Source organism: Hyla sarda, unplaced genomic scaffold (genome assembly GCF_029499605.1).
Source record: "Hyla sarda isolate aHylSar1 unplaced genomic scaffold, aHylSar1.hap1 scaffold_954, whole genome shotgun sequence".
Classification (NCBI taxonomy): domain Eukaryota; kingdom Metazoa; phylum Chordata; class Amphibia; order Anura; family Hylidae; genus Hyla; species Hyla sarda.
The window spans coordinates 31,667-58,708 of NW_026610984.1; the positions used below are offsets into that span (position 1 = coordinate 31,667).

Here is a 27,042-nt window from a genome sequence, read left to right on the forward strand (position 1 = left end):
GTGGATGATGGGGGTGGAGGGAGATGATGGGGGTGGAGGAAGATGATGGGGTGGATGATGGGGGTGGAGGGAGATGATGGGGGTGGAGGGAGATGATGGGGGGTGGAGGGAGATGATGGGGTGGATGATGGGGGTGGAGGGAGATGATGGGGTGGATGATGGGGGTGGAGGGAGATGATGGGGTGGATGATGGGGGTGGAGGGAGATGATGGGGTGGATGATGGGGGTGGAGGGAGATGATGGGGTGGATGATGGGGGTGGAGGGAGATGATGGGGTGGATGATGGGGGTGGAGGGAGATGATGGGGTGGATGATGGGGGTGGAGGGAGATGATGGGGTGGATGATGGGGGTGGAGGGAGATGATGGGGTGGATGATGGGGGTGGAGGGAGATGATGGGGTGGATGATGGGGGTGGAGGGAGATGATGGGGTGGATGATGGGGTGGAGGGAGATGATGGGGTGGATGATGGGGGTGGAGGGAGATGATGGGGGTGGAGGAAGATGATCGGGGTGGAGGAAGATGATGGGGGTGGAGGGAGATGATGGGGGTGGAGGGAGATGATGGGGGTGGAGGGAGATGATGGGGGTGGAGGGAGATGATGGGGGTGGAGGGAGATGATGGGGGTGGAGGGAGATGATGGGGTGGATGATGGGGGTGAAGGGAGATGATGGGGTGGATGATGGGGGTGGAGGGAGATGATGGGGGTGGATGATGGGGGTGGAGGGAGATGATGGGGGTTGAGGGAGATGATGGGGTGGATGATGGGGGTGGAGGGAGATGATGGGGGTGGATGATGGGGGTGGAGGGAGATGATGGGGGTTGAGGGAGATGATGGGGTGGATGATGGGGGTGGAGGGAGATGATAGGGGTGGATGATGGGGCTGGAGGGAGATGATGGGGGTGGAGGGAGATGATGGGGGTGGAGGAAGATGATGGGGGTGGAGGGAGATGATGGGGGTGGAGGGAGATGATGGGGGTGGAGGGAGATGATGGGGGTGGAGGGAGATGATGGGGGTGGAGGGAGATGATGGGGTGGATGATGGGGGTGGAGGGAGATCATAGGGGTGGATGATGGGGGTGGAGGGAGATGATAGGGGTGGATGATGGGGCTGGAGGGAGATGATAGGGGTGGAGGGAGATGATGGGGTGGATGATGGGGGTGGAGGGAGATGATGAGGGTGGAGGGAGATGATGGGGTGGATGATGGGGGTGGAGGAAGATGATGGGGGTTGAGGGAGATGATGGGGTGGATGATGGGGGTGGAGGGAGATGATGGGGTGGATGATGTGGGTGGAGTGAGATGATGGGGGTGGATGATGGGGGTGGAGGGAGATGATGGGGGTTGAGGGAGATGATGGGGTGGATGATGGGGGTGGAGGGAGATGATGGGGGTGGAGGGAGATGATGGGGTGGATGATGGGGGTGGAGGGAGATGATGGGGTGGATGATGGGGGTGGAGGGAGATGATGGGGTGGATGATGGGGGTGGAGGGAGATGATGGGGTGGATGATGGGGGTGGAGGGAGATGATGGGGTGGATGATGGGGGTGGAGGGAGATGATGGGGTGGATGATGGGCGTGGGGGTGGATGATGGGGGTGGAGGGAGATGATGGGGTGGATGATGGGCGTGGAGGAAGATGATGGGGGTGGAGGGAGATGATGGGGTGGATGATGGGGGTGGAGGAAGATGATGGGGGTGGAGGAAGATGATGGGGGTGGAGGAAGATGATGGGGTGGATGATGGGGTTGGAGGGAGATGATGGGGGTGGAGGGAGATGATGGGGTGGATGATGGGGGTGGAGGGAGATGATAGGGTGGAGGTAGATGATGGGGGTTGAGGGAGATGATGGGGTGGATGATGGGGGTGGAGGGAGATGATGGGGGTGGAGGGAGATGATGGGGTGGATGATGGGGGTGGAGGGAGATGATGGGGTGGATGATGGGGGTGGAGGGAGATGATGGGGTGGATGATGGGGGTGGAGGGAGATGATGGGGTGGATGATGGGGGTGGAGGGAGATGATGGGGTGGATGATGGGGGTGGAGGGAGATGATGGGGTGGAGGGAGATGATGGGGTGGATGATGGGGGTGGAGGGAGATGATGGGGTGGATGATGGGGGTGGAGGGAGATGATGGGGGTGGAGGGAGATGATGGGGGTGGAGGGAGATGATGGGTGGAGGGAGATGATGGGGTGGATGATGGGGGTGGAGGGAGATGATGGGGGTGGAGGGAGATGATGGGGGTGGAGGGAGATGATGGGGTGGATGATGGGGGTGGAGGGAGATGATGGGGTGGATGATGGGGGTGGAGGGAGATGATGGGGTGGATGATGGGGGTGGAGGGAGATGATGGGGTGGATGATGGGGGTGGAGGGAGATGATGGGGTGGATGATGGGGGTGGAGGGAGATGATGGGGTGGATGATGGGGGTGGAGGGAGATGATGGGGTGGATGATGGGGGTGGAGGGAGATGATGGGGGTGATGGGAGAGTGATGGGGGTGGATGATGGGGGTGGAGGGAGATGATGGGGGTGGATGATGGGGGTGGAGGGAGATGATGGGGGGGATGATGGGGGTGGAGGGAGATGATGGGGGTGGATGATGGGGGTGGAGGGAGATGATGGGGGGGAGGGAGTGATGGGGGATGATGGGGGGGGAGGGAGATGATGGGGGTGGATGGATGGGGGTGGAGGGGAGATGATGGGGGTGGATGATGGGGGTGGAGGGAGATGATGGGGTGGATGATGGGGGTGGAGGGAGATGATGGGGTGAGATGGTGATGGGGTGAGGGAGAGATGGGGGTTGGAGGGAGATGATGGGGGAGGTTGATGGGGGTGGAGGGAGATGATGGGGTGGATGATGGGGGTAGAGGGAGATGATGGGGGTTGAGGGAGATGATGGGGTGGATGATGGGGGTGGAGGGAGATGATGGGGTGGATGATGGGGGTGGAGGGAGATGATGGGGGTGAATGATGGGGGTGGAGGGAGATGATGGGGGTGGATGATGGGGGTGGAGGGAGATGATGGGGGTGGAGGGAGATGATGGGGTGGATGATGGGGGTGGAGGGAGATGATGGGGTGGTGATGGGGGTGGAGGGAGATGATGGGGGTGGTTGATGGGGGTGGAGGGAGATGATGGGGGTGGTTGTGGGGGGGGTTGTTGGGGGTGGAGGTGATGATGGGGTGGATTGATGGGGGTGGTGGGATGATGGGGGTGGGGGAGATGATGGGGTGGATGATGGGGGTGGAGGGGAGATGATGGGTGGTTGATGGGGTGGTGGGATGATGGGGTTGGATGATGGGGGTGGAGGGAGATGATGGGGGTGGATGATGGGGGTGGAGGGAGATGATGGGGTGGATGATGGGGGTGGAGGGAGTGATGGGGGGGATGATGGGGGTGGAGGGAGATGATGGGGTGGATGATGGGGGTGGAGGGAGATGTTGGGGGTGGAGGGATGATGGGGTGGATGATGGGGGTGGAGGGAGATGATGGGGTGGATGATGGGGGTGGAGGGAGATGATGGGGTGGATGATGGGGGTGGAGGGAGATGATGGGGTGGATGATGGGGGTGGAGGGAGATGATGCGGTGGATGATGGGGGTTGAGGGAGATGATGGGGTGGATGATGGGGGTGGAGGGAGATGATGGGGTGGATGATGGGGGTGAGGGAGATGATGGGGGGTGGAGGGAGATGATGGGGTGGATGATGGGGGTGGAGGGAGATGATGGGGTTGGATGATGGGGGTGGAGGGAGATGATTAGGGTGGAGGGAGATGATGGGGGTGGAGGGAGATGATGGGGTGGATGATGGGGGTGGAGGGAGATGATGGGGTGGATGATGGGGGTGGAGGGAGATGATGGGGTGGATGATGGGGGTGGAGGGAGATGATGGGGTGGATGATGGGGGTGGAGGGAGATGATGCGGTGGATGATGGGGGTTGAGGGAGATGATGGGGTGGATGATGGGGGGTGGAGGGAGATGATGGGGTGGATGATGGGGGTGGAGGGAGATGATGGGGGGTGGAGGGAGATGATGGGGTGGATGATGGGGGTGGAGGGAGATGATGGGGTTGGATGATGGGGGTGGAGGGAGATGATTAGGGTGGAGGGAGATGATGGGGGTGGAGGGAGATGATGGGGGTGGATGATGGGGGTGGAGGGAGATGATGGGGGTGGATGATGGGGGTGGAGGGAGATGATGGGGGTGGAGGGAGATGATGGGGTGGATGATGGGGGTGGAGGGAGATGATGGGGTGGATGATGGGGGTGGAGGGAGATGATGGGGTGGATGATGGGGGTGGAGGGAGATGATGGGGGTGGAGGGAGATGATGGGGTGGATGATGGGGGTGGAGGGAGATGATGGGGTGGGATGATGGGGGTGGAGGGAGATGATGGGGTGGATGATGGGGGTGGAGGGAGATGATGCGGTGGATGATGGGGGTTGAGGGAGATGATGGGGTGGATGATGGGGGTGGAGGGAGATGATGGGGTTGGATGATGGGGGTGAAGGGAGATGATGCGGTGGATGATGGGGGTTGAGGGAGATGATGGGGTGGATGATGGGAGTCCCCTGACCTGTGATTATCTGTACAGGGATGAGGAGATCCAGAGTAAGTGCGGGGTGGACGCCATCACCTATCTGTCCTATCAGCGCCATCTTCTGGTTCTTCTGCTCCTCGTCTGTGTCCTCTCCGTGTCCATCATTTTACCTGTGAACTTCTCTGGAGATTTGTTGGGTGAGTCGCCTGTTTCCCCCCTCGCTGTCCCGTCCGGTGTTAACCCTTCACTATATCCTGGTGTCTTTACTGCAGGTGACGGTCCGGCCCAGTTTGGACGCACTACAATCGTCAATGTTCCCACACAGTGAGTGGCGGGTGTATGGGGGGGGGGGGTCACGGTGGATGTATGGGGTGTCAGGGGGTCATTGGGTGTGGGGGGAGTCACTGGCTGTGGTGGATGTATGGGGGGGGGGTCACGGTGGATGTGTGGGGGGGGTCATTGGGTGTGGGGGGGGTCACTGGCCGTGGTGGATGTATGGGGTGTGGGGGGGGTCATTGGGTGTGTGGGGGGGGGGGGGTCACTGGCCATGGTGGATGTATGGGGTGTGGGGGGGTCATTGGGTGTGGGGGGGGGGTCACTGGCCGTGGTGGATGTATGGCGTGTGGGGGGGGTCATTGGTGTGGGGGGGGGGGGGTCACTGGCCGTGGCGGATGTATGTGGGGTGTGGGGGGGTCATTGGGTGTGTGGGGGGGGGTCATTGGTGTGGGGGGGGGGTCACTGGCCGTGGCGGATGTATGTGGGGTGGGGGGGGGGGTCATTGGGTGTGGGGGGGGTCACTGGCCATGGTGGATGTATGGTGTGTGGGGGGGGGGTCACTGGCCGTGGTGGATGTATGGGGTGTGGGGGGGGGTCATTGGGTGTCGGTGGGGGGGGGGTCACTGGCCGTGGTGGATGTATGGGGTGTGGGGGGGGGTCATTGGGTGTGTGGGGGGGGGGGTCACTGGCCGTGGCGGATGTATGTGGGGTGGGGGGGGGTCATTGGGTGTGGGGGGGGGGGGTCACTGGCCATGGTGGATGTATGTGTGTGGGGGGGGGGGGGGTCACTGGCCGTGCGGATGTATGTGGGGTGGGGGGGGGTCATTGGGTGTGGGGGGGGGGGTCACTGGCCATGGTGGATGTATGGTGTGTGGGGGGGGTCACTGGCCGTGGTGGATGTATGGGGTGTGGGGGGGGTCATTGGGTGTGGAGGGGGGGTCACTGGCCATGGTGGATGTATGGGGTGTGGGGGGCCATTGGGTGTGGGGGGGGGGGGGTCACTGGCCATGGTGGATGTATGGGGTGTGGGGGGGTCATTGGGTGTGGGTGGGGGGGGGGGGTCACTGGCAGTGGCGGTGCATGACTGCTCTTCTGTCCTCAGGGACCGCTTCCTGTGGCTGCACAGTGTGTTCGCTCTCTTGTACTTCTTGCTGACCGTCCTGTGTATGCGCCATCACTCCGCCTCCTTACACTATAGAGAAGACGACAAGGTGAGAAGACCCCTCCCCCCGACCTCCGCCACGTCCTGTGGGGTCACCTCATCTGTCCCCTCTGCTTATATCTCCAGGTGGTCCGCACCCTCATGGTGACTCACATCCCTCTAGAGATCTCGGACCCCTCACTGATCACCAAACATTTCCAGTAAGTCCAAATCAGTCGTGACCCTCACCTACTGACAAGGCTGGGAGTGAGGACGGGGGGGCCCCCACCTGAGAGTGAGGACGGGGGGCCATCACCTGAGAGTGTGTGGTCGGGGGGGGGGCCCCCACCTGAGAGTGAGGACGGGGGGGCCCCCACCTGAGAGTGAGGACGGGGGGGGGGGGGCCCCCACCTGAGAGTGAGGACGGGGGGGGGGGGGCCATCACTTGAGAGTGAGGACGGGTGGGGGCCATCACTTGAGAGTGAGGACGGGGGGGGGGGCCATCACCTGAGAGTGAGGACGGGGGGGGGGCCCATCACCTGAGAGTGAGGACGGGGGGGCCATCACCTGAGAGTGAGGACGGGGGGGCCATCACCTGAGAGTGAGGACGGGGGGCCATCACCTGAGAGTGAGGATGGGGGGGGGCCCCCACCTGAGAGTGTGTGCACGGGGGGGGCCCCCACCTGAGAGTGTGTGGACGGGGGGGGCCCCCTCCTGAGAGTGTGTGGACGGGGGGGGGCCCCCTCCTGAGAGTGTGTGGTCGGGGGGGCCCCCTCCTGAGAGTGTGTGGTCGGGGGGGCCCCCACCTGAGAGTGAGGACGGGAGGGCCATCACCTGAGAGTGAGGACGGGGGTCCCCCCACCTGAGAGTGAGGACGGGGGGTCCCCCACCTGAGAGTGAGGACGGGGGGTCCCCCACCTGAGAGTGTGTGGACGGGGGGGCCCCCACCTGAGAGTGTGTGGACGGGGGGGCCCCCACCTGAGAGTGTGTGGACGGGAGGGCCATCACCTGAGAGTGAGGACGGGGGGGGGGACATCACCTGAGAGTGAGGACGGGGGGGGCCCCCACCTGAGAGTGTGTGGACGGGGGGGCCCCCACCTGAGAGTGTGTGGACGGGGGGGCCCCCACCTGAGAGTGTGTGTGGACGGGGGGGGCCCCCACCTGAGAGTGTGTATGGACGGGGGGGGCCCCCACCTGAGAGTGTGTGTGGACGGGGGGGCCCCCACCTGAGAGTGTGTGTGGACGGGGGGGCCCCCACCTGAGAGTGTGTGTGGACGGGGGGGCCCCCACCTGAGAGTGTGTGTGGACGGGGGGGGCCCCCACCTGAGAGTGTGTGGACGGGGGGGCCCCCACCTGAGAGTGTGTGGACGGGGGGGCCCCCCACCTGAGAGTGTGTGGACGGGGGGGGCCCCCACCTGAGAGTGTGTGGACGGGGGGGCCCCCACCTGAGAGTGTGTGGACGGGGGGGCCCCCACCTGAGAGTGTGTGGACGGGGGGGGCCCCCACCTGAGAGTGTGTGGACGGGGGGGCCCCCACCTGAGAGTGTGTGGACGGGGGGGCCCCCACCTGAGAGTGTGTGGACGGGGGGGGCCCCCACCTGAGAGTGTGTGGACGGGGGGGCCCCCACCTGAGAGTGTGTGGACGGGGGGGCCCCCACCTGAGAGTGTGTGGACGGGGGGGGCCCCCACCTGAGAGTGTGTGGACGGGGGGGCCCCCACCTGAGAGTGTGTGGACGGGGGGGGCCCCCACCTGAGAGTGTGTGGACGGGGGGGCCCCCACCTGAGAGTGTGTGGACGGGGGGGGCCCCCACCTGAGAGTGTGTGGACGGGGGGGCCCCCACCTGAGAGTGTGTGGACGGGGGGGCCCCCACCTGAGAGTGTGTGGACGGGGGGGCCCCCACCTGAGAGTGTGTGGACGGGGGGGCCCCCACCTGAGAGTGTGTGGACGGGGGGGCCCCCACCTGAGAGTGTGTGGACGGGGGGGCCCCCACCTGAGAGTGTGTGGACGGGGGGGCCCCCACCTGAGAGTGTGTGGACGGGGGGGCCCCCACCTGAGAGTGTGTGGACGGGGGGGCCCCCACCTGAGAGTGTGTGGACGGGGGGGGCCCCCACCTGAGAGTGTGTGGACGGGGGGGCCCCCACCTGAGAGTGTGTGGACGGGGGGGCCCCCACCTGAGAGTGTGTGGACGGGGGGGGCCCCCACCTGAGAGTGTGTGGACGGGGGGGGCCCCCACCTGAGAGGGAGGACGGCGGGGGGGGGGCCATCACCTGAGAGGGAGGACGGGGGGGGGCATCACCTGAGAGTGAGGACGGGGGGGGGGCCATCACCTGAGAGTGAGGACGGGGGGGGGGCCATCACCTGAGAGTGAGGACGGGGGGGTCATCACCTGAGAGTGAGGACGGGGGGGGGGGGGCCCATCACCTGAGATTGTGTGGTCTGAGGGGGCCCCACATGAGTGTATGTGGTCGGGGGGTCCTCTTGTTGACCTTCAGTCATTGCTGTCCCCCCCCCCCCCCCCCTCCGGGGTCTCTCTTGCAGTGAGGCCTACCCCAGCTGTACGGTCACAGACGTCCAGTTCAGCTACGATGTCCGCAGACTGATGAAGCTGGACACCGAAAGGTGAGAGGTCAATCCCCTCATCCAATCAGAATACCCTGGTTATGGAACAGAACTATTGTCACACACTGGGGCGCACAATTACACACTCTAATCTCTCCCCCATCTCTCTCCTCTTCTCCTCCTCTTCTCTCCCCTCCTCCTCTTCTCTCCGCCCCTCTCTTCTCCTCCTCTTCTCTCCTTTCCTCCTCTTCTCTCCGCCCCTCTCTTCTCCTCCTCTTCTCTCCGCCCCTCTCTTCTCCTCCTCTTCTCTCCTCTTCTCATCACATGACTTCTCTTTTCCTAGGCGTCGCGCTATGAAGGGTCGTCTATACTTTGCTGGAAGATCTCAGAAAGAAGGAAGAATCCTGATCAAAACCCACCCGTGTGCCCGACTCTGCCCCTGTGACTGCTGCGGCTTCCAGAAAGTAAGAGGGGACTACCCTGTGTGCAGACCCCAGAGGTCATTAGTATCATTTATTTTTATAGTGCCCCTGATTCCAGTGCGCTTTACATATAATGGGGGGTAAAATACATAACACAAATACAGGAACAATGAACTTAAATGAGTAAATTACTGATATAGAGGGAGAGGGGGCCCTGCCCAGGAGGGTTTACAGTCTACAAGGGGAGGGAATAGAGAGGGCCCTGCCCAGGAGGGCTAACCCCAGGAGGGCTAACAGTCTACAAGGGGATAGAGAGGGCCCTGCCCTGGAGGGCTAACAATCTACAAGGGGAGAGAATAAAGATGGCCCTGACCAGGAGGGCTTACAGTTTACAAGGCGAGGGAGAAATGGCCTTGCCCAGGAGGGTTTACAGTCTTCAAGGGGCAGTAGAGAGTGCCCTGCCCAGGAGGGCTTACAATCTGCAAGGGGAGGGAATAGAGAGGGCCCTGCCCAGGAGGGTTTACAGTCTACAAGGGGAGGGAGAAATGGCCTTGCCCAGGAGGGTTTACAGTTTACAAGGCGAGGAAGAAATGGCCTTGCCCAGGAGGGTTTACAGTCTTCAAGGGGCAGTAGAGACTGCCCAGGAGGGCTTACAATCTGCAAGGGGAGGGAATAGAGAGGGCCCTGTCCGGGAGGGTTTACAGCCTACAAGGGGACGGAGAGAGGCCCTGCCTGGGAGGGTTAACAATCTACAAGGAGATAGAGGGGGCCCTGCCCAGGAGGGTTTACAGTCTGCAAGGAGATAGATGGGGCCCTGCCCAGGAGGGTTTACAGTCTACAAGGGGAAGGAATAGAGAGGGCCCTGCCAGGGAGGTTTACAGTCTACAAGGAGAGGGACCTGCCCAGGAGGGTTTACAGTCTTCAAGAGGCAGTAGAGAGTGCCCTGCCCAGGAGGGCTTACAATCTGCAAGGGGAGGGAATAGAGAGGGCCCTGCCCAGGAGGGTTTACAGTCTGCAAGGAGAGGGAGAGAGGGCCTTGCCCAGGAGGGTTTACAGTCTACAAGGGGCAGTAGAGAGGGCCCTGCCCGGGAGGATTTACAGTCTACAACGGGAGGGAATAGAGGGGGCCCTGCCCAGGAGGGTTTACAGTCTACAAGGGGAGGGAATAGAGAGGGCCCTGGCCAGGGGGGATAACAATCTACAAGGAGAGGGAATAAAGAGGGCCCTTCCCAGGAGATCTTACAATCTACAAGGGGAGGGAATAGAGAGGGCCCTGCCCAGGAGGGTTTACAGTCTACAAGGGGAGGGAGAAATGGCCTTGCCCAGGAGGGTTTACAGTTTACAAGGCGAGGGAGAAATGGCCTTGCCCAGGAGGGTTTACAGTCTTCAAGGGGCAGTAGAGACTGCCCAGGAGGGCTTACAATCTGCAAGGGGAGGGAATAGAGAGGGCCCTGCCCAGGAGGGTTTACAGTCTACAAGGGGAGGGAGAAATGGCCTTGCCCAGGAGGGTTTACAGTTTACAAGGCGAGGGAGAAATGGCCTTGCCCAGGAGGGTTTACAGTCTTCAAGGGGCAGTAGAGACTGCCCAGGAGGGCTTACAATCTGCAAGGGGAGGGAATAGAGAGGGCCCTGCCCGGGAGGGTTTACAGCCTACAAGGGGACGGAGAGAGGCCCTGCCTGGGAGGGTTAACAATCTACAAGGAGATAGAGGGGGCCCTGCCCAGGAGGGTTTACAGTCTGCAAGGAGATAGATGGGGCCCTGCCCAGGAGGGTTTACAGTCTACAAGGGGAAGGAATAGAGAGGGCCCTGCCCGGGAGGGTTTACAGTCTACAAGGAGAGGGAGAGAGGGCCCTGCCCAGGAGGGTTTACAGTCTACAAGGGGAGGGAGAAATGGCCTTGCCCAGGAGGGTTTACAGTTTACAAGGCGAGGGAGAAATGGCCTTGCCCAGGAGGGTTTACAGTCTTCAAGGGGCAGTAGAGACTGCCCAGGAGGGCTTACAATCTGCAAGGGGAGGGAATAGAGAGGGCCCTGCCCGGGAGGGTTTACAGCCTACAAGGGGACGGAGAGAGGCCCTGCCTGGGAGGGTTAACAATCTACAAGGAGATAGAGGGGGCCCTGCCCAGGAGGGTTTACAGTCTGCAAGGAGATAGATGGGGCCCTGCCCAGGAGGGTTTACAGTCTACAAGGGGAAGGAATAGAGAGGGCCCTGCCAGGGAGGTTTACAGTCTACAAGGAGAGGGACCTGCCCAGGAGGGTTTACAGTCTTCAAGAGGCAGTAGAGAGTGCCCTGCCCAGGAGGGCTTACAATCTGCAAGGGGAGGGAATAGAGAGGGCCCTGCCCAGGAGGGTTTACAGTCTACAAGGAGAGGGAGAGAGGGCCTTGCCCAGGAGGGTTTACAGTCTACAAGGGGCAGTAGAGAGGGCCCTGCCCGGGAGGGTTTACAGTCTACAACGGGAGGGAATAGAGGGGGCCCTGCCCAGGAGGGTTTACAGTCTACAAGGGGAGGGAATAGAGAGGACCCTGGTCAGGGGGGATAACAATCTACAAGGAGAGGGAATAAAGAGGGCCCTTCCCAGGAGATCTTACAATCTACAAGGGGAGGGAATAGAGAGGGCCCTGCCCGGGAGGGCTTTCAGTCTACAAGGGGAGGGAATAGAGAGGGCCCTGCCCGGGAGGGCTTTCAGTCTACAAGGGGAGGGAATAGAGAGGGCCCTGCCCCGGAGGGTTTTCAGTCTACAAGGAAAGGGAGAGGGGGCACTGCCCAGGAGGGTTTACAGTCTACAAGGGGAGGGAATAGAGGGGGCCCTGCCCAGGAGGGTTTACAGTCTACAAGGGGAGGGAGAGAGGGCCTGCCCAGGAGGGTTTACAGTCTACAAGGGGAGGGAATAGAGAGGGCCCTCCCCAGGAGGGTTTACAGTCTACAAGGGGATAGAGGGGGCCCTGCCCAGGAGGGTTTACAGTCTACAAGGGGAGAGAATAGAGAGGACCCTGCCCAGGAGGGTTTACAGTCTACAAGGGTAGGGAATAGAGAGGGCCCTGCCAGGGAGAGTTTACAGTCTCTACAAGGGGAGGGAGAGAGGGCCCTGCCCGGGAGGGTTTACAGTCTACAAGGGGAGGGAGAGAGGGCCCTGCCCGGGAGGGTTTACAGTCTACAAGGAGAGGGACCTGCCCAGGAGGGTTTACAGTCTACAAGGGGAGGGAGAAATGGCCCTGCCCAGGAGGGCTTACAATCTGCAAGGGGAGGGAATAGAGAGGGCCCTGCCCGGGAGGGTTTACAGTCTCTACAAGGGGAGGGAGAGAGGGCCTGCCCGGGAGGGTTTACAGTCTACAAGGGGCAGTAGAGAGGGCCCTGCTCGGGAGGGTTTACAGTCTACAAGGGGAGGGAATAGAGGGGGCCCTGCCCAGGAGGGTTTACAGTTTACAAGGGGAGGGAATAGAGAGGGCCCTGGCCAGGAGGGATAACAATCTACAAGGGGAGGGAATAGAGAGGGCCCAGGCCAGGAGGGATAACAATCTACAAGGGGAGGGAATAAAGAGGGCCCTTCCCAGGAGATCTTACAATCTACAAGGGGAGGGAATAGAGAGGGCCCTGCCCGGGAGGGCTTTCAGCCTACAAGGGGAGGGAATAGAGAGGGCCCTGCCCGGGAGGGTTTTCACTCTACAAGGAGATAGGGGGGGGCCCTGCCCAGGAGGGTTTACCATCTAAAAGGAGAGGGAGAGAGGGCCCTGCCCAGGAGGGTTTACAGGAGGGAGAGGGGGCACTGCCCAGGAGGGTTTACAGTCTACAAGGGGCTGGGAATAGAGGGGGCCCTGCCCAGGAGGGTTTACAGTCTACAAGGGGAGGGAATAGAGAGGGCCCTCCCCAGGAGGGTTTACAGTCTACAAGGGGATAGAGGGGGCCCTGCCGGGGAGGGTTTACAGTCTACAAGGGGAGGGAATAGAGGGGGCCCTATCCAGGAGGGTTTACAGTCTACAAGGGGAGGGAATACAGAGGGCCCTGCCCAAGAGGTTTTACAATCTACAAGGGGAGGGAATACAGAGGGCCCTGCCCGGTAGGGTTTACAGTCTACAAGGGGAGGGAATACAGAGGGCCCTGCCCGGTAGGGTTTACAGTCTACAAGGGGAGGGAATACAGAGGGCCCTGCCCGGGAGGGTTTACAATCTACAAGGGGAGGTAGAGAGGGCCCTGCCCAGGAGGGTTTACAGTCTACAAGGGGAGGGAATAGAGAGGGCCCTGCCCGGGAGGGTTTCAGTCTACAAGGGGAGGGAATAGAGAGGGCCCTGCCCAGGAGGGTTTACAGTCTACAAGGGTAGGGAATAGAGGGGGCCCTGCCCAGGAGGGTTTACAGTCTACAAGGGGAGGGAATACAGAGGGCCCTGCCCAGGAGGGTTTACAGTCTACAAGGGGAGGGAATACAGAGGGTCCTGCCCGGGAGGGTTTACAATCTACAAGGGGAGGTAGAGGGGGCCCTGCCCAGGAGGGTTTACAATCTACAAGGGGATGGAATCGAGGGAGCCCTGCCCGGGAGGGTTTACTGTCTACAAGGGGAGGGAATACAGAGGGCCCTGCCCGGGAGGGTTTACAGTCTACAAGGGGAGGGAATACAGAGGGCCCTGCCCGGGAGGGTTTACAGTCTACAAGGGGAGGGAATAGAGAGGGCCTTTCCCAGGAGGGTTTACAGTCTACAAGGGGAGGGAATAGAGGGGGCCCTGCCCGGGAGGGTTTACAGCCTACAACGGGAGGGAATACAGAGGGCCCTGCCCAGGAGGATTTACAGTCTACAAGGGGAGGGAATAGAGAGGGCCTTGGCGAGGAGGGATAACAATCTACAAGGGGAGGGAATAAAGAGGGCCCTTCCCAGGAGATCTTACAATCTACAAGGGGAGGGAATAGAGAGGGCCCTGCCCGGGAGGGCTTTCAGTCTACAAGGGGAGGGAATAGAGAGGGCCCTGCCCGGGAGGGTTTTCAGTCTACAAGGAGATAGGGGGGCCCTGTCCAGGAGGGTTTACCATCTAAAAGGAGAGGGAGAGAGGACCCTGCCCAGGAGGGTTTACAGGAGGGAGAGGGGGCACTGCCCAGGAGGGCTTACAGTCTACAAGGGGATAGAGGGGGCCCTGCCGGGGAGGGTTTAGTCTACAAGGGGAGGGAATAGAGGGGGCCCTATCCAGGAGGGTTTACAGCCTACAAGGGGAGGGAATACAGAGGGCCCTGCCCGGGAGGGTTTACAATCTACAAAGGGAGGTAGAGAGGGCCCTGCCCAGGAGGGTTTACAGTCTACAAGGGGAGGGAATAGAGAGGGCCCTGCCGGGGAGGGTTTACAATCTACAAGGGGAGGGAATACAGAGGGTCCTGCCCGGGAGGGTTTACAACCTACAAGGGGAGGGAATAGAGGGGGCCCTGCCCGGGAGGGTTTGCAGTCTACAAGGGGAGGGAATACAGAGGGCCCTGCCCAGGAGGGTTTACAGTCTACAAGGGGAGGGAATAGAGGGGGCCCTGCCCGGGAGGGTTTACAGCCTACAACGGGAGGGAATACAGAGGGCCCTGCCCAGGAGGATTTACAGTCTACAAGGGGAGGGAATAGAGAGGGCCTTGGCCAGGAGGGATAACAATCTACAAGGGGAGGGAATAGAGAGGGCCCTGCCCGGGAGGGCTTTCAGTCTACAAGGGGAGGGAATAGAGAGGGCCCTGCCCGGGAGGGTTTTCAGTCTACAAGGAGATAGGGGGGCCCTGCCCAGGAGGGTTTACCATCTAAAAGGAGAGGGAGAGAGGACCCTGCCCAGGAGGGTTTACAGGAGGGAGAGGGGGGCACTGCCCAGGAGGGCTTACAGTCTACAAGGGGATAGAGGGGGCCCTGCCGGGGAGGGTTTAGTCTACAAGGGGAGGGAATAGAGGGGGCCCTATCCAGGAGGGTTTACAGTCTACAAGGGGAGGGAATACAGAGGGCCCTGCCCGGGAGGGTTTACAATCTACAAGGGGAGGGAATACAGAGGGTCCTGCCCGGGAGGGTTTACAATCTACAAGGGGAGGGAATACAGAGGGTCCTGCCCGGGAGGGTTTACAATCTACAAGGGGAGGGAATAGAGGGGGCCCTGCCCGGGAGGGTTTGCAGTCTGAAAGGGGAGGGAATACAGAGGGCCCTGCCCAGGAGGGTTTACAGTCTACAAGGGGAGGGAATAGAGGGGGCCCTGCCCAGGAGGGTTTACAGTCTACAAGGGGAGGGAATAGAGGGGGCCCTGCCCTGGAGGGTTTACAATGTACAAGGGGATGGAATCGAGGGGGCCCTGCCCGGGAGGGTTTACAGTCTACAAGGGGAGGGAATACAGAGGGCCCTGCCCGGGAGGGTTTACAGTCTAAAAGGGGAGGGAATAGAGAGGGCCCTGCCCAGGAGGGTTTACAGTCTACAAGGGGAGGGAATAGAGAGGGCCCTGCCCGGGAGGGTTTACAGTCTACAAGGGGAGGGAATAGAGAGGGCCCCGCCCAGGAGGGTTTACAGTCTACAAGGGGAGGGAATAGAGAGGGCCCCGCCCAGGAGGGTTTACAGTCTACAAGGGGAGGGAATAGAGAGGGCCCTGCCCGGGAGAGTTTACAGTCTACAAGGGGAGGGAATAGAGAGGGCCCCGCCCAGGAGGGTTTACAGTCTACAAGGGGAGGGAATACAGAGGGTCCTGCCCAGGAGGGTTTACAGTCTACAAGGGGAGGGAATAGAGAGGGCCCTGCACAGGAGGGTTTACAGTCTACAAGGGGAGGGAATAGAGGGGGCCCTGCCCGGGAGGGTTTGCAGTCTACAAGGGGAGGGAATACAGAGGGCCCTACCCAGGAGGGTTTACAGTCTACAAGGGGAGGGAATAGAGGGGGCCCTGCCCAGGAGGGTTTACAGTCTACAAGGGGAGGGAATAGAGGGGGCCCTGCCCAGGAGGGTTTACAATCTACAAGGGGATGGAATCGAGGGGGCCCTGCCCGGGAGGGTTTACAGTCTACAAGGGGAGGGAATACAGAGGGCCCTGCCCAGGAGGGTTTACAGTCTACAAGGGGAGGGAATACAGAGGGCCCTGCCCGGGAGGGTTTACAGTCTAAAAGGGGAGGGAATAGAGAGGGCCCTGCCCGGGAGGGTTTACAGTCTACAAGGGGAGGGAATAGAGAGGGCCCTGCCCGGGAGGGTTTACAGTCTACAAGGGGAGGGAATAGAGAGGGCCCCGCCCAGGAGGGTTTACAGTCTACAAGGGGAGGGAATAGAGAGGGCCCCGCCCAGGAGGGTTTACAGTCTACAAGGGGAGGGAATAGAGAGGGCCCTGCCCAGGAGGGTTTACAGTCTACAAGGGGAGGGAATAGAGAGGGCCCTGCCCAGGAGGGTTTACAGTCTACAAGGGGAGGGAATAGAGAGGGCCCTGCCCGGGAGGGTTTACAGTCTACAAGGGGAGGGAATAGAGAGGGCCCTACCCAGGAGGGTTTACAGTCTACAAGGGGAGGGAATAGAGAGGGCCCCGCCCAGGAGGGTTTACAGTCTACAAGGGGAGGGAATAGAGAGGGCCCTGCCCGGGAGGGTTTACAGTCTACAAGGGGAGGGAATAGAGAGGGCCTTTCCCAGGAGTGTTTACAGTCTACAAGGGGAGGGAACAGAGAGGGCCCTGCCCGGGAGGGTTTACAGTCTACAAGGGGAGGGAATAGAGAGGGCCCCGCCCAGGAGGGTTTACAGTCTACAAGGGGAGGGAATAGAGAGGGCCCTGCCCAGGAGGGTTTACAGTCTACAAGGGGAGGGAACAGAGAGGGCCCTGCCCGGGAGGGTTTACAGTCTACAAGGGGAGGGAATACAGAGGGCCCTGCCCAGGAGGGTTTACAGTCTACAAGGGGAGGGAATAGAGGGGGCCCTGCCCGGGAGGGTTTACAGTCTACAAGGGGAGGGAATAGAGAGGGCCCTGCCCAGGAGGGTTTACAGTCTACAAGGGGAGGGAACAGAGAGGGCCCTGCCCGGGAGGGTTTACAGTCTACAAGGGGAGGGAATAGAGAGGGCCCTGCCCGGGAGGGTTTACAGTCTACAAGGGGAGGGAATAGAGAGGGCCCTGCCCGGGAGGGTTTACAGTCTACAAGGGGAGGGAATAGAGAGGGCCCCGCCCAGGAGGGTTTACAGTCTACAAGGGGAGGGAATAGAGGGGGCCCTGCCCGGGAGGGTTTACAATCTATGGGGGTTCCAGTGTATGGGTTCACACAGAGTCCCATTCTTTTGGCGTTTTCCCCCGACAGAATTTATGCTGCGCAAATTCAGATTCCAGCATCCACAGAAAGAAAAGTTAAGTCTATGAGGCGGCGCATTTCTGAGCGCTCCTAGTGCCCACAGGTTAGTTAAATGTCCGCACATTGGAGACGGTTATGTGAGGTGCGGGCGGGGGTAGGGCACAGGCGGGGGTCTTGTGAGGGGTGGGATTGGTTCCTGGGTCCCTCAGCTGCATTCACAGGATTTTCTAGAGGGGCCCCGCACTCTAAGGGGGAAATGTATCAAACCTTGTGCAAAAGAAAAGTACACCAGATACCCATATCTAAAAAGGCCTCTCCTCTGTGCCCCCCTCTCCTCTGTGCCCCCCTCTCCTCTGTGCCCCTCACCCTCAGGTAGATGCGGAGCAGTATTATGCGGAGCTAGAGGAGAAGTTTACCGATGAGTTCACTGCCGAGAGGAACCGCGTCCCCCTGAAGAGACTGGGCACGGCGTTTGTGACCTTCCAGGACGAGAGGATGACGGCAGTGTGAGTGCCCGATCCGGGGGTAGTTGTGGGTATGCAGTGTGAGTGCCCGATCCGGGGGTAGTTGTGGGTATGCAGTGTGAGTGCCTGATCCGGGGGTAGTTGTGGGTATGCAGTGTGAGTGCCCGATCCGGGGGTAGTTGTGGGTATGCTGTGTGAGTGCCCGATCCGGGGGTAGTTGTGGGTATGCTGTGTGAGTGCCCGATCCGGGGGTAGTTGTGGGTGTGCAGTGTGAGTGCCCCATCTGGGGGTAGTTGTGGGTGTGCTGTGTGAGTGCCCCATCTGGGGGTAGTTGTGGGTGTGCTGTGTGAGTGCCCGATCCGGGGGTAGTTGTGGGTATGCAGTGTGAGTGCCCCATCTGGGGGTAGTTGTGGGTATGCTGTGTGAGTGCCCCATCCGGGGGTAGTTGTGGGTATGCAGTGTGAGTGCCCCATCCGGGGGTAGTTGTGGGTATGCAGTGTGAGTGCCCCATCCGGGGGTAGTTGTGGGTGTGCAGTGTGAGTGCCCCATCCGGGGGTAGTTGTGGGTATGCAGTGTGAGTGCCCCATCCGGGGGTAGTTGTGGGTATGCTGTGTGAGTGCCCCATCCGGGGGTAGTTGTGGGTATGCAGTGTGAGTGCCCGATCCGGGGGTAGTTGTGGGTATGCAGTGTGAGTGCCAGATCCGGGGGTAGTTGTGGGTATGCAGTGTGAGTGCCCCATCCGGGGGTAGTTGTGGGTATGCTGTGTGAGTGCCTGATCCGGGGGTAGTTGTGGGTGTGCAGTGTGAGTGCCCCATCTGGGGGTAGTTGTGGGTATGCTGTGTGAGTGCCCCATCCGGGGGTAGTTGTGGGTGTGCAGTGTGAGTGCCCCATCTGGGGGTAGTTGTGGGTATGCAGTGTGAGTGCCTGATCCGGGGGTAGTTGTGGGTATGCTGTGTGAGTGCCCCATCCGGGGGTAGTTGTGGGTATGCAGTGTGAGTGCCTGATCCGGGGGTAGTTGTGGGTATGCAGTGTGAGTGCCCCATCCGGGGGTAGTTGTGGGTGTGCAGTGTGAGTGCCCCATCTGGGGGTAGTTGTGGGTATGCTGTGTGAGTGCCTGATCCGGGGGTAGTTGTGGGTATGCTGTGTGAGTGCCTGATCCGGGGGTAGTTGTGGGTATGCTGTGTGAGTGCCTGATCCGGGGGTAGTTGTGGGTATGCAGTGTGAGTGCCTGATCCGGGGGTAGTTGTGGGTATGCAGTGTGAGTGCCTGATCCGGGGGTAGTTGTGGGTATGCAGTGTGAGTGCCCCATCCGGGGGTAGTTGTGGGTATGCAGTGTGAGTGCCCCATCCGGGGGTAGTTGTGGGTATGCAGTGTGAGTGCCTGATCCGGGGGTAGTTGTGGGTGTGCAGTGTGAGTGCCCCATCTGGGGGTAGTTGTGGGTGTGCAGTGTGAGTGCCCCATCTGGGGGTAGTTGTGCAGTGTATGGGATGTGTGGTCGGACCATCTGGGCTCCTGGCTGGTTTGTTGGGTTGATGTCCCCGCCCATTGCTGTATACACATTGGTGGTCATGTGACAGACGGGATCATGTGATGAGAATCTTCTCGCCTCAGAATTATCCAGGACTATAGCCGTCCCCGTTGTCGTCGATCGCCCCAGCAGTCGTCCGTCACCCCAGTCGTCCATTCCCACCAGTGGGGTGTGCGTTACGCCCCGGCACCCAATGATGTCATCTGGTGAGTATCTGTCTGATGCCGGATGCCATGTCCGCTGCCGGGTGGCTACTAACCTCCTGCTGGTCACAGGGAGAATCTGGCGGTGTCGGGGCCCATGTGGTGGGTGCGGCTGATGGGCCTGAACCTGGTTCTGTTCCTCCTGCTCTTCTTCCTCACCACCCCCGCAGTTATAGTCAGCACCATGGACAGATTCAACGTCACGCGGCCCGCAGAGAACCTACAGGTGAGCAGCCCCATGTGCCCCCAATACTGACACCCCAGGTGAGCAGCCCCATGTGCCCCCAATACTGACACCCCAGGTGAGCAGCCCCATGTGCCCCCAATGCTGACACCCCAGGTGAGCAGCACCATGTGCCCCCAATGCTGACACCCCAGGGGAGCAGCCCCATGTGCCCCCAATGCTGACACCCCAGGGGAGCAGCCCCATGTGCCCCCAATACTGACACCCCAGGTGAGCAGCCCCATGTGCCCCCAATGCTGACACCCCAGGGGAGCAGCCCCATGTGCCCCCAATACTGACACCCCAGGGGAGCAGCCCCATGTGCCCCCAATACTGACACCCCAGGGGAGCAGCCCCATGTGCCCCCAATGCTGACACCCCAGGGGAGCAGCCCCATGTGCCCCCAGTGCTGACACCCCAGGGGAGCAGCCCCATGTGCCCCCAGTGCCGACACCCCAGGGGAGCAGCCCCATGTGCCCCCAGTGCCGACACCCCAGGGGAGCAGCCCCATGTGCCCCCAGTGCCGACACCCCAGGTGAGCAGCCCCATGTGCCCCCAGTGCCGACACCCCAGGTGAGCAGCCCCATGTGCCCCCCAGTGCCGACACCCCAGGTGAGCAGCCCCATGTGCCCCCAATACTGAAAACCCAGGGGAGCAGCCCCATGTGCCCCCAATACTGACACCCCATGGGAGCAGCCCCATGTGCCCCCAGTGCCGACACCCCAGGGGAGCAGCCCCATGTGCCCCCAGTGCCGACACCCCAGGTGAGCAGCCCCATGTGCCCCCAGTGCCGACACCCCAGGTGAGCAGCCCCATGTGCCCCCAGTGCCGACACCCCAGGTGAGCAGCCCCATGTGCCCCCAATACTGAAAACCCAGGGGAGCAGCCCCATGTGCCCCCAATACTGACACCCCAGGGGAGCAGCCCCATGTGCCCCCAATACTGACACCCCAGGGGAGCAGCCCCATGTGCCCCCAATACTGACACCCCAGGGGAGTAGCCCCATGTGCCCCCAATGCTGACACCCCAGGGGAGCAGCCCCATGTGCCCCCAATGCTGACACCCCAGGGGAGCAGCCCCATGTGCCCCCAGTGCTGACACCCCAGGGGAGCAGCCCCATGTGCCCCCAGTGCTGACACCCCAGGGGAGCAGCCCCATGTGCCCCCAGTGCTGACACCCCAGGGGAGCAGCCCCATGTGCCCCCAGTGCTGACACCCCAGGGGAGCAGCCCCATGTGCCCCCAGTGCTGACACCCCAGGGGAGCAGCCCCATGTGCCCCCAGTGCTGACACCCCAGGGGAGCAGCCCCATGTGCCCCCAATGCTGACACCCCAGGGGAGCAGCCCCATGTGCCCCCCAATACTGACACCCCAGGGGAGCAGCCCCATGTGCCCCCAATGCTGACACCCCAGGGGAGCAGCCCCATGTGCCCCCAATGCTGACACCCCAGGGGAGCAGCCCCATGTGCCCCCCAATACTGACACCCCAGGGGAGCAGCCCCATGTGCCCCCCAATGCTGACACCCCAGGGGAGCAGCCCCATGTGCCCCCCAATACTGACACCCCAGGGGAGCAGCCCCATGTGCCCCCCAATACTGATACCCCAGGTGAGCAGCCCCATGTGCCCTCAATCCTGACACCCCAGGTGAGCAGCCCCATGTGCCCCCAATACTGACACCCCAGGTGAGCAGCCCCATGTGCCCCCAATACTGACTCCCCAATATGTTACCACCGGGACCCCTGATGTGTTGTGTCTCCTCAGAACCCGGTCATCACCCAGTTCCTGCCCACTCTGCTGCTGTGGACCTTTTCCGTGTGCCTGCCCTTCCTGGTCTACTACTCCGCCTTCTTGGAATGCCACTGGACCAGGTATCCCAGGGATGCCCCCGTGGTCTGTGCTGTAGATAAGTGGGGGGCAGGTCCCGCCTCTGTAGATAAGTGGGGGGCAGGTCCCGCCTCTGTAGATAAGTGGGGGGCAGGTCCCGCCTCTGTAGATAAGTGGGGGGGCAGGTCCCGCCTCTGTAGATAAGTGGGGGGCAGGTCCCGCCTCTAGATAAGTGGGGGGGGGGGGGAGGTCCCACCTCTGTAGATAAGTGGGGGGCAGGTCCCGCCTCTGTAGATGAGTGGGAGGCAGGTCCCGCCTCTGTAGATGAGTGGGAGGCAGGTCTTGCCTCTGTAGATGAGTGGGGGGCAGGTCCCGCCTCTGTAGATGAGTGGGGGGCAGGTCCCGCCTCTGTAGATGAGTGGGGGGCAGGTCCCGCCTCTGTAGATGAGTGGGGGGCAGGTCCCGCCTCTGTAGATGAGTGGGGGGCAGGTCCCGCCTCTGTAGATGAGTGGGGGGCAGGTCCCGCCTCTGTAGATGAGTGGGGGGCAGGTCCCGCCTCTACAGATGAGTGGGGGGGCAGGTCCCGCCTCTGTAGATGAGTGGGGGGGCAGGTCCCGCCTCTGTAGATGAGTGGGGGGGCAGGTCCCGCCTCTGTAGATGAGTGGGGGGGCAGGTCCCGCCTCTGTAGATGAGTGGGGGGGCAGGTCCCGCCTCTGTAGATGAGTGGGGGGGCAGGTCCCGCCTCTGTAGATGAGTGGGGGGCAGGTCCCGCCTCTGTAGATGAGTGGGGGGCAGGTCCCGCCTCTGTAGATGAGTGGGGGGCAGGTCCCGCCTCTGTAGATGAGTGGGGGGCAGGTCCCGCCTCTGTAGATGAGTGGGGGGCAGGTCCCGCCTCTGTAGATGAGTGGGGGGCAGGTCCCGCCTCTGTAGATGAGTGGGGGGCAGGTCCCGCCTCTGTAGATGAGTGGGGGGCAGGTCCTGCCTCTGTAGATGTTGCCATGGTTTTCTTCACTCCCACAATGCATTTCTTCTCTCTTCAGGTCTAATGAGAATCAGCTGACGATGCACAAGTGCTACCTGTTCCTGGTCTTCATGGTCATCATACTGCCCTCCCTAGGGCTCACCAGGTACTGCACCCCCCCGCTCTCTCTCTCACAGTTACTTGCCTGCGGAGCTGACGTTCTTTCCTTCCCCCCAGTTTGGATCTCTTCTTCCGATGGCTTTTTGATGTCCACTTCCTAGATTCAGCCAACCTGAAGTTTCAGTGAGTACAGAATCCTGATGCCCCCACATACAGCTCTCTGATCACATGACCCTCCTGATACCCTCATATACAGCTCTGATCACATGACCCTCCTGATACCTCCATATACAGTGCTATGATCACATGACCCTCCTGATACCCCCATATACAGCTCTCTGATCACATGACCCTCCTGATACCCCCATATACAGCTCTCTGATCACATGACCCTCCTGATACCCCCATATACAGCTCTCTGATCACATGACCCTCCTGATACCCCCATATACAGCTCTCTGATCACATGACCCTCCTGATACCCCCATATACAGCTCTCTGATCACATGACCCTCCTGATACCCTCATAATTTACAGCTCTCTGATCACATGACCCTCCTGATACCTCCATAATTTACAGCTCTCTGATCACATGACCCTCCTGATACCTCCATATACAGCTCTCTGATCACATGACCCTCCTGATAGCCCCATATACAGCTCTGATCACATGACCCTCCTGATAGCCCCATATACAGCTCTCTGATCACATGACCCTCCTGATACCTCCATATACAGTGCTATGATCACATGACCCTCCTGATAGCCCCATATACAGCTCTCTGATCACATGACCCTCCTGATACCTCCATATACAGTGCTATGATCACATGACCCTCCTGATACCCCCATATACAGCTCTCTGATCACATGACCTTCCTGATACCCCCATATACAGCTCTCTGATCACATGACCCTCCTGATACCCCCATATACAGCTCTCTGATCACATGACCCTCCTGATACCCCCATATACAGCTCTCTGATCACATGACCCTCCTGATACCCCCATATACAGCTCTCTGATCACATGACCCTCCTGATACCCTCATAATTTACAGCTCTCTGATCACATGACCCTCCTGATACCCTCATAATTTACAGCTCTCTGATCACATGACCCTCCTGATACCTCCATAATTTACAGCTCTGATCACATGACCCTCCTGATACCTCCATATACAGCGCTATGATCACATGACCCTCCTGATACTCCCATATACAGCTCTCTGATCACATGACCATCCTGATACCTCCATATACAGTGCTATCATCACATGACCCTCCTGATACCCCCATATACAGCGCTATGATCACATGACCCTCCTGATACCCCCATATACAGCTCTCTGATCACATGACCCTCCTGATACCCCCATATACAGTGCTATGATCACATGACCCTCCTGATACCCCCATATACAGCGCTATGATCACATGACCCTCCTGATACCCCCATATACAGCTCTCTGATCACATGGCTCTCCCCTTAGGTGTGTATTTTTGCCAAATAATGGCGCATTCTTTGTCAACTATGTCATCACCGCCAGCCTGATCGGCACGGCTATGGAGTTACTGCGTATTCCTGGTCTCACGGTGTACGCCACACGTCTGTGCTTGGCCAAATCTGTTCCTGAGCGTCTCCATGTGAAGCGGGTAAGGCTTTCTGTTTGTGGGGGGTCCAGCCTGCGGGGGGCGCAGTCCTAACCGTCTTCACATTGCAGAGTCAGGCCTATGAGTTCCAGTTTGGCCTGGAGTACGCCTGGACCACGTGTGTCTTCTCTGTGGTGATGACCTACAGCATCACGTGTCCCATCATCGCCCCCTTTGGTAAGTGTGGGTACAGACACCTGGCCCCGTGGACCCCGCCCCCTCTCACTGTCTCTGTCCTGCAGGATTGCTGTATCTGCTCCTGAAGCACATGACTGACCGCTACAACATCTACTACGCCTACATCCCCACCAAGCTGAGCCCCAGCCTGCACGCCGCTGCCGCGAGACAGCTCCTCGCCGCGCCAATCCTCTGCATCTTCTGGCTACTGTTCTTCTCTGTTCTGCGTCTGGGTAAGTGGATTGTGGGGGAGCGGTTCTCCGGAGTGTTACCCCCCCCCTCATGTACTCAACCTCCGTCTCCCTGCAGGATCCATGCACCCGATCACACTCTTTACCTTCGCAACGCTCCTCTGCTGTTTACTCTTCTCCATTTTTGGTCTTTGCCTCCGAAAATTGCGTCCAAAGAGACCATCGAGCTACCAGGTAAGAACCATTAGACTCCACCCCCAGGACCTGTAATAACCTGACTATTAGACTCCACCCCCAGGACCTGTAATAACCTGACTATTAGACTCCACCCCCGGGACCTGTAATAACCTGACTATTAGACTCCACCCCCAGGACCTGTAATAACCTGATTATTAGACTCCACCCCCGGGACCTGTAATAACCTGACTATTAGACTCCACCCCCAGGACCTGTAATAACCTGACTATTAGACTCCACCCCCGGGACCTGTAATAACCTGACTATTAGACTCCACCCCCAGGACCTGTAATAACCTGATTATTAGACTCCACCCCCGGGACCTGTAATAACCTGACTATTAGACTCCACCCCCGGGACCTGTAATAACTTTATTATTAGACTCCGCCCCGGGGACCTGTAATTACCTCATTATTAGACTCCGCCCCGGGGACCTGAAATTACCTGATTAGTAGACTCCGCCCCGGGGACCTGTAATTACCTGATTTTTAGACTCCGCCCCAGTGACCTGTAATAACCCAGCTGATTTAGTCTCTCCGCCCCCTTGACCTGTGGTTACATGTAACGGTGATGTCTCCCGCAGATGTCTGAGCAGGGGGAGGGGATCATCCAGGATACGGAGAGCAGCAGTATATCATCCACGCTGCAGTCCACGGTGAGTGCGAGCTCCTGCGCTCAGGCCCCGCTTCTGCCTCCATAGTCCCGGCCCCTCATCAGAGTCTTCGCTTTTTCCCCTCCAGGTGTTTGTGGCGACCGTATTACAGGAGCATGAACTGTCCCCTTTGGCCTCCCCGGCCCGCCCCTCGTATGGCGCCCTGGAGACCCGCGCTGACAGCCCTTCAGATACCCCAGAGGTGGAGCACCCACAGGACAGTTACGTGAAAGGGCCGTGCTGCACCGCGGAGGGGTCCCCCTGACACCCCATCAGGCTCATACTGAGGTCAGAGTTCCGCCAGGTGCCAAGCACTGTGGATGGTTGAGTCGCTGTGACATGCGGAGCAGGCTGCATTGTGGGTACTGGGCCCCTCCATGATATCGGCCCCGGCTGGTATAAGGTGCTGGATGTTGCACACCTGTGCGAGGAATCCTGCAGCAGATCATGTCATGTAAAGGGTGTGGCTGCCCCTCCCCCTTCAGATACCTGTACAGCCACCCTCCCTGGCTCTATTTTTGCGTTTGCATCGGGAGGACCGAACGTTTCGCATTTGAAAGTACAAAATGTTCAGCGGGCGCCGATTTTATCGCTGATTTTTGCCAAATATAATTTTAAAAGAAAAGAGAATCTGAAGCAGTGTGTTCTGTGCAAGCGAAATGACCCTGCTGGTGCATGAGTGTGCGGGGGGAGCAGAGTGTGCTGTAGGGAGGTTGGGTTACGGGGAGAGCAGAGCGTGCTGCAGGGAGGGTGGGTGTACGGGGAGAGCAGAGCGTGCTGTAGGGAGGGTGGGTGTACAGGGAGAGCAGAGCGTGCTGTAGGGAGGGTGGGTTACGGGGAGAGCAGAGCGTGCTGCAGGGAGGGTGGGTGTACGGGGAGAGCAGAGCGTGCTGTAGGGAGGGTGGGTGTACAGGGAGAGCAGAGCGTGCTGTAGGGAGGGTGGGTGTGCGGGGGGAGCAGAGCGTGCTGTAGGGAGGTTGGGTGTGCGGGGAGAGCAGAGCGTGCTGTAGGGAGGTTGGGTGTGCGGGGGGAGCAGAGCGTGCTGTAGGGAGGTTGGGTTACGGGGAGAACAGAGCGTGCTGTAGGGAGGGTGGGTGTGCGGGGGGGAGAGCAGAGCGTGCTGCAGGGAGGTTGGGTGTGCGGGGGAGAGCAGAGCGTGCTGTAGGGAGGGTGGGTGTGCGGGGAGAGCAGAGCGTGCTGTAGGGAGGTTGGGTTACTGGGAGAACAGCGTGCTGTAGGGAGGGTGGGTGTGCGGGGGGGGGGGAGAGCAGAGCGTGCTGCGGGGAGGGTGGGTGTGCGGGGAGAGCAGAGCGTGCTGCGGGGAGGGTGGGTGTACGGGGAGAGCAGAGCGTGCTGCGGGGAGGGTGGGTGTACGGGGAGAGCAGAGCGTGCTGCGGGGAGGTTGGGTGTACGGGGAGAGCAGAGTGTGCTGCGGGGAGGTTGGGTGTGCGGGGAGAGCAGAGCGTGCTGTAGGGAGGGTGGGTATGCGGGGGGGGGGGGGAGCAGAGCATGCTGCAGGGAGGTTGGGTGTACGGGGAGAGCAGAGCGTGCTGTAGGGAGGTTGGGTGTGCGGGGAGAGCAGAGCGTGCTGTAGGGAGGGTGGGTGTACGGGGGGGGGTGGAGCAGAGCGTGCTGTAG

At 60.5% G+C, this 27,042-nt stretch overlaps 1 protein-coding gene across 2 annotated transcripts in view; it reads left to right on the forward strand.

Annotated features, from left to right (window-relative positions):
- The window catches only part of TMEM63C (transmembrane protein 63C), a 50,240-nt gene extending 24,212 nt beyond the window's left edge, over positions 1-26,028 (forward strand). For both annotated transcript variants that reach the window (XM_056554899.1, XM_056554898.1), the window contains exons 6-23: positions 4,596-4,738; positions 4,814-4,865; positions 5,920-6,028; positions 6,106-6,179; positions 8,497-8,577; positions 8,861-8,981; positions 17,545-17,678; positions 19,248-19,370; positions 19,440-19,593; positions 21,351-21,457; positions 22,454-22,540; positions 22,612-22,677; positions 23,988-24,150; positions 24,219-24,324; positions 24,390-24,557; positions 24,634-24,749; positions 25,336-25,407; positions 25,493-26,028. In XM_056554899.1, coding sequence (XP_056410874.1) covers positions 4,596-4,738; positions 4,814-4,865; positions 5,920-6,028; positions 6,106-6,179; positions 8,497-8,577; positions 8,861-8,981; positions 17,545-17,678; positions 19,248-19,370; positions 19,440-19,593; positions 21,351-21,457; positions 22,454-22,540; positions 22,612-22,677; positions 23,988-24,150; positions 24,219-24,324; positions 24,390-24,557; positions 24,634-24,749; positions 25,336-25,407; positions 25,493-25,669 — 2,053 coding nt within the window. In that variant the 3' untranslated portion in view covers positions 25,670-26,028. The remainder of the gene's footprint in view (positions 1-4,595; positions 4,739-4,813; positions 4,866-5,919; positions 6,029-6,105; positions 6,180-8,496; positions 8,578-8,860; positions 8,982-17,544; positions 17,679-19,247; positions 19,371-19,439; positions 19,594-21,350; positions 21,458-22,453; positions 22,541-22,611; positions 22,678-23,987; positions 24,151-24,218; positions 24,325-24,389; positions 24,558-24,633; positions 24,750-25,335; positions 25,408-25,492) is intronic.
- The last annotated feature ends 1,014 nt before the right edge of the window (positions 26,029-27,042 follow it).